The 6,964-nt window shown below is 33.2% G+C and overlaps 1 protein-coding gene across 2 annotated transcripts; it reads right to left on the reverse strand.

The window, feature by feature from the left end:
* Positions 1-2,536: 2,536 nt before the first annotated feature.
* Positions 2,537-6,462, reverse strand: LOC143555988 (chromo domain protein LHP1-like). Of its 2 annotated transcripts, none has more exons than XM_077045433.1 (6): positions 6,072-6,462; positions 5,948-5,973; positions 5,075-5,161; positions 4,194-4,965; positions 3,631-3,691; positions 2,537-3,051 (listed from the first exon to the last, which is right to left on the reverse strand). In XM_077045433.1, the coding sequence occupies exons 1-5, from the start codon at positions 6,381-6,383 to the stop codon at positions 3,662-3,664; spliced, it is 1,227 nt and encodes a 408-aa protein (XP_076901548.1). In that variant the 5' UTR covers positions 6,384-6,462; the 3' UTR covers positions 2,537-3,051; positions 3,631-3,661. The 2 variants fall into 2 exon arrangements, with proteins under 2 accessions (XP_076901548.1, XP_076901547.1); XM_077045432.1 differs by having other exon boundaries at positions 4,174-4,965.
* Between the last annotated feature and the right edge of the window lie 502 nt (positions 6,463-6,964).

The raw sequence follows: 6,964 nt of genomic DNA on the forward strand, positions 1-6,964 counted from the left end.
TTTTTATTATTATTAACTTTTACAGTTCGGCTAATCGTTTTTTTCTTCAAACTTATGAGTCATCGCAAAGAGTGATTTGTCGAAATAGCGACCCTTTTCGAGTTGCATTCTGTGATGGTTTTAGCAATGAAATTTAATAAGGGACCACAGGTCCACAACTAGTCAGAGACACATTTATGGTTGTTTAACAACAAATAAAAACAATTGTGGCCATTTAAACCATCAAATCACCTTTTTTATTTGTAGAGTAAAATGTCACACATAACTTTTTTTTCTTAATACGGTTTCCACCTTTTAATGTGGAGGTGGTGGGTTCAAATCCTTGCAAGTGCAAGGTTAGAGGGATTTTAGGTGAAAAAATTTGTTGTTTCAAAAAAAAAAAAAAAAAAAAAAAATACAACATTTTCTATTGTGTTTATGAAAAGCGATAAGCTTCATATTCAGTTCTCTTAAACCAGATTATTAAACAAATTTCAAGAATGATTTTTTCTTTTTATATAACTCCTGTGAGTATTTAACTTATTCAATTAGAAAATTTTTAACTATTTTAAAAAAAAGTTTATGGAACCGCCACTAAAGTAAAATAAAATGATAAGATATGATAGTTTTTTCATTATATTTTGGTAAGTTATATTTTAATAAATGTCCTGTCTCAAACCTAAATTATATTGTTGCTCTAATTCACATATATAGATTAAATTCTTACTACGAATTTAAAAGGATGAAGCACAGTGACAAAAAGAATATAATTCGGAATTCTAGAAATAACATTTTCAACAAAATATCACCAATAATTCAAGCTCCTCCTCAAGTTGACTTGAAAAGACCACGTGACTATAAATTAAGCTGTTGGATTTAACTACATTAGTAAATTACAAAATAAAATAAAATAAATTCAATGTTAAAATTAGGTTTTTTGTGTAATTAATTCCTTAAAATTAATTATTTTAATTCATGTCTTTTGTTAGAAGTTCTTTTTAGAATTATGAATCTAACTTACATGATAATTTTATACTGAAATATTTAGTTTGATAAGTTGCTACTAATTCTTCGTCTTCTTCCGGTAAATCAAAAGGTAATCATCAATTATAAACTCTTGGCTAGAATGAAGATAAAAAACTAGAAACTCTACAAATTAGGCCGTAGGTTTTCTACACGACACAAACATAACATTGAATTCACGGATTTGAGTTTAGTAGAAACATGCTGGGCCAATTTGAGTTTGTTAGATAAAACAGATATATCAGATGTTTGATCACACTTCAAATATATCAAATGTTCTTGAAATGTTAGATAAAACAGTCGATGATCATTGTGGCCATCCTTATTGTAGAACCATACATGAGATTTATATCATACGATTCTTTAAAGGTCACAAATAAATCCTTGAACCCGATATTTTTTTAGGTTTTTTTGGTAAAAAAAATATGACGGTTTTTCTTTGTTGTTGATAAGGATGTGTTCTAAGTTGATAGACACAAGATCTCATGTTTAATGAGACAACAAGTTGATTATAATTTATAACTGTTCAGTCAACAATTACTATTTAAACATATTTTGGTTAAAGACAAGACAAAACAAATAAAAAAGTAGAGATTCTTTTTAAAAGCAGAATATAATTACTAGAAGAGTGAAAGATAACGTACAACAATAATAGGAAAAAGTAGAAATAAAGTTGTTTTGTTATGTTTAGTTTATATTCCCACCTGCTAGACCTTTGGTGTTTTGTACAAGCTAAGTATTGTTGAGTTGCAATCATTTTCAATAATTTATGCCTTCATATAAAAGATTAAGACAAGAATGTATTGTATAATGTTTAATAAGCAAATACCAAAAAAATTTAGAGAAAATTATTTAAGAATAAACTGCGGTTTTTGTCCATGTGGTTTCTTCAAATATGCGTTTCAGTCAAATAGTTTTAAATCTGTGGATTTCGTCCTTGTGGTTTCATTTTACTTGCAGTTAAACCGGACCTCACTAACCCCGTTAAGTTTGGTCGTTAAACCCATCAGCGTGCCCCTCACGTGAGGTACAGTTTTGTCCTTTCTATAATTATGTAAAGCTTCTTCAAATTTCTAACATTTTTCACAATATCAACAACATTTGTAATTAGCCTTTTCAATTATCGGGTGACGGGTGGGCCTGGAAATTTCGATATCTATTACGAGTTGAGTATCATCTCGGGCACTTTTGGTTGAAAATGCAAACGACTGAATTGATATCATAAAAGATGACATTGACATCAGGAAAAATGGAAATAATGTATATTAAGTGGTGGTAAATAAAAGAGAGTTTGTTGAACTCGTAACCTTTTATAAAACTATACTTCTAAAGGGTCTAATACGTTTTGAGTTATATATCTAACTCGTTTGATAAACAGGCAGTAATCGAGTCAACACACGAATTTGTCAACCCATTTAACATGCTTACAACTTAATTACTACACAAATAAATTTGACTTGTTATTTTGTTAAGATAAATGTGCTACATAGCATTTTTAAGACACATTATGTTAAGTGTGTTAAGTAAATGACACGAATAAATATATAAGCCATGTCCGAATTCAATAATTCAAACCGCACCCACCAACCCGAACAATAGTAAATGAAAGTTGCATGTAGCAAACTTTGACTATCGAAAGATTCGACTCAAACCCATTTTAACCCACTATCTAATCTGCACCATTTAGATCAACGAATCAACTAGACTCGACACATGTTTTACATCATTTCGATTTTGAATCATAGAGGACTATAACATACAAACCTTATAAATCTTGATTCAAATGCACTAGGGTGGTTTACAATTTTATAAGTGAAAAATTACATGCATGCCATGATCCAGATAGGTGGCATCTAATGCAAACATCATGACTTAAATAAACATAATAATAATAGTCTTCTACATCCATCCATAAATCCAAAAACATTACCGCTATAAATTACATCTATTTACTGCTCGCACCAACTACACCGCATCTTATATCCAAACTCTGCGTCCTCATTCCGAGGGACTCGTATACTGGATATTTTGCTCATAGAAGTTAATCAACTGTCATCATTAATAAACATTGATAAGCGCAAACAACGATACAAGCAGGTCGGTTAAGCTATGTTTCGTCTGTAAACGGGTCAAACTTGCTAAAAACGGGCCATGAGTCAAACAACGTCCATATTGAATTTTCAATATATGAAACATCAGGAACTATTTTATCTTAAAAAACTCGATTATTAAACATATCTGACATACTAGTAAGTTAAAGAAGTTGGGAGAAAACATGTTTTGGGTCAACCCGATCCGTTTTAACATGTATATAAATTATAAAATTACATGTATTACTCGTTAACAACCCATATTTAGCCAGATTCTAATGTCTCTTCTGTAAACGGGCCTTATGAGTCAAACAGCGTCCATATTGAAATTTCAATACATGAAACATCAGCAACTATATAATCTCAAAAAACTTGATTATTATTTAGCATATCTGACTTACTAGTAAGTTACAGAAGTCAGGTAAAAACACGTTTTTCAACCCGACCCGTTTTTGACATGTATAAAAACTACACGTATGACCCGTTACACCAATTTAGCCAGCTTCTAATGTTTCTTAAGGGGGGTAGATAACTTTACCAGGAGAGGGTAGTGAGCCTTGAGGTATCTGTTATCCACCATCACTTCTTTTCCATCCGACCTGTTTTAACCGACTTAATGTCGTTACGGTTATCTAAATAATAACTGTACAATCTAGTTTAAACCCCCAAAAAAAGAAGTAGCTATATTCTACGTTTTTGGATTGTTGGAAATGTTATGTTGCTATAATGCATACTCTATATATACAAGACACCATCACTTCTTTCCTGTCCGACCTGTTTTAACCAACTTAATATCGTTAAAGGTATCTAAACTAACTATGCAATCTAGTTTAAACCCCTAAAAAAGGAAGTAACTTTATTCTACACTTTTGCATTGTCGGAAATGTTATGCCCCTATGATACATAATCTATATATACACTACAGTTTATGAAGCTTTATCTAGGTTAACTAGAACTTCTAGTTCCTAATAATAGCAATTATCGTGCACGTGTTGTGAAATGTATAGAAACTATATTAATTACACCAGCAGGTGTGATGTCACATATAAATATAGAAAAAAGATAAGAGATATGAACAAACCTAAGGACCAAAAAGGTTACCAAGATATCCTGCATATAATTAATTGTGGATATAGAATATTCAATCGGCTTGATGACTTTGGTAATGGCATACATGCTTTTCGAAGTATCTACCACATTCATTACACCGTAACCATTTCCTATCGGCTCGTAGTTTTGCACCCTGTGTTCACCTACCACACCATTCCCACTGGCTAATCTTTCCATCGCATCGCGCACATCTTTACTGACCGTTGGATCTAAATCTTTCTTAAACCGTTTCACAGTACCAGATTTCCTTCTTTTAGCTCCACCGCTACGGTTAACCCAAACAGGGGTTTGCCCGTTAACGTCTGAAATCTCGTTTGAAGGACTTACTCCTTCACCAGATCGGTCTTCTTGAATATTTACGCCAACCCCATTAATGTTTTCTCTATCAGTTGAAGATATACCTTTCAGTTCACTTAACTTCAAATTCAACTCGTCTGTCTCGTTTAACTTATCAGATTGTCGAGACACCAATAAAGACCCGTTGTCACTCAAATGCTTTGGTTTTCTAACATTTCTCATGCTTTTAGTATTGCTTTCTGACCATTTACTACAAGTCGGATCATTCCCGGTAACATTTGGCAAAGATTCTTCAATGATTCTCAGCTTTACAGAGGGCACGTCATAGGTGGCAGCAGGGGAACCTTGTTGCTGCTGCTGATGTGGTTGCTGCTGCTGCTGCTTTTTCTTCTTTACCGGTGGTTGAATAGCAACTGCGTTTTTACGCTTATGTTTCCTGCTTGATCTTTGCTTTCCAGACCGCATTCTTCAAATTTCATCAAACACCAAGAAAGCATAAATTATTAATCACAAAAATTCTCCCATTATTCCATTAAATATTCAAATATGTGAAAAAGAGACTATAAATAGTAAACCTCTCTTCAAATGCATCAATGATATCAGAGCATGACATAAGATTCTCCACAGGCTCCCACGTGTTAGCCGCCTCTGGCCATCCGCGCCTTCACAAAAACGTACATTACCATGAAACAACTTTTTGTAACTTTAACATAATAATTGAAGGCAAAAAGTCATGAACTTGGAAACAAAATCCAAGTTTAGAAGAAGCTCAATTACATTAATTATGGCTAGAATCGGTTCCAAAAACCATCTAATTGAATGTTGCGAAAAGTGATAAACAGGGGATTAAAATTGCAAATGAAGCAAGATAAGGTTCAAAATTAGCTTACTTAACCATTCCATTTACCCAAACCAATTGCTGCTAAATATCTAAGCTTACAATTAGGGGCGTGCAAAGTCAGCTCGGTTCGTTTATGAACGACTGCTTAACCATAACTGATTGGTTGTTTAACCGTCGGTTTCAATTAAATTCGGTAAATTTACCAATGTATTTTTATTTTCTTTTTTCCTTTGTTCCAGTTGAAAATGGTCCAGTCATAGAGTTCCAAGCTTAATTATGAAGTTTCAAGGCTGAAATATGCCGGTAGCCCGGTACTGAGCTATTCTATAAATAGTTGCAAAAATCATCATCATCGTACTCAGTAAAAAGAAAATGTAGGCATAATATTTGGAAAAACACAAACACACTAGGTTCAGTTCAGTTCAGTTAAAGTAGGTTAACGAAGACACATTAACCATAACCGAATGGCTTACTAATTCGATTCACTTAACCATATGTTCAGTTCCGTTTTCGGTCACCCCTACTTACAATTATAGAAATTTCCTAATATACAACAATCCCAACCCGTAACGCAAGCATACAAAATTACAATCAGAAACACACTTACCATTTGATGCGATACTGTATTTTCCCCTGAATTCAGACACACAAAAAAAACACCAAATTAATAAAATGCATTCACAAACCAAAATAATCACAGAAACAAATAATAATAATAATAAATTAGAAACCTTTCGACTTCTTTTCTTCCGTACGGATTCAATCTCATAGAAACCCTCAGCTAACTTAGGCCTCTCATCACCATCACCATTATTATTATTATTATTATTAACATCAGCTTCAGGTTCAGGTTCATTATTAACATCTGATTGATCTTCATACTCTTCTTCCTCATCCTCATACTTATTATCTCCGCCGCCGCCGTCATTCGACAGCACTACCTGCTGCTGCTGTTGTTGTTCAACGTGGTACTCTGTCGGATCGACATCGGTACGAGGTGGTAGTGGGCGATCGGATGACTTGCGTTTAGCGCCGCCTTTCATTGAGCAAGCAAATGTGGGTGTTTGTGATTGGCTGATTTATGGTTGTTGGTAGTAGTAATTGAGGGCTTGATTTCAGGTGGTGTTGAATTTGGTGTTATTGAGCCCCAATTTTGAAAACCTAATTTGGTATTTGATGAGACCAAGTTTTGGGAATTGCATTCCAGGACATGGAGTTTTGGAAGTTAGTGATATTGTAGTCTAGGAATTGAGCAAATTCGATACTGGTACCGGTATTGATTTGATACTGTCGGTATCGAATCGGTGTTATTGATTCCCAATTTTGAAAACCTAATTTTGTAGCATTGGATGATACCTAAGTTTTGGGAATTGCATTATAGGACATGGAGTTTTGGAAGGTATCCATATTTGGAATTAAAGACAATGTTGTAAATTGATGATGCGTATTAAGTATATATACAATACTAGCTTTTGAACCCGTGTATTACACGGGATTTGTCAAATAATAAAAATAAAAAGATCATTATCTGAAAGAAATTGACAAAATTATAGGTAAAAATAAGATAAAATATATAGTACAAATAATAAGAAATCTGGAATCTCAAATTTACAAATTCGATTTG

The sequence above is a fragment of the Bidens hawaiensis genome, unplaced genomic scaffold, assembly GCF_021521415.1.
Source record: "Bidens hawaiensis isolate Kalapana, Puna unplaced genomic scaffold, B.hawaiensis_p1.1 tig00018422_1, whole genome shotgun sequence".
Taxonomy (NCBI): Eukaryota; Viridiplantae; Streptophyta; class Magnoliopsida; order Asterales; family Asteraceae; genus Bidens; species Bidens hawaiensis.

What these genes read in the sequence shown, in the direction of transcription:
- LOC143555988 (XM_077045432.1), bottom strand. Translation starts at nt 6,383, where the DNA reads ATGAAAGGCGGCGCTAAACGCAAGTCATCCGATCGCCCACTACCACCT. An exon ending in ATACAGTATCGCATCAAATG is followed by an intron (nt 5,162 to 5,947) that starts GTAAGTGTGTTT and finishes GTTTTTGTGAAG; the next exon opens with GCGCGGATGGCCAGAGGCGG. An exon ending in AGGCTCACTACCCTCTCCTG is followed by an intron (nt 3,052 to 3,630) that starts GTAAAGTTATCT and finishes TAATGATGACAG; the next exon opens with TTGATTAACTTCTATGAGCA.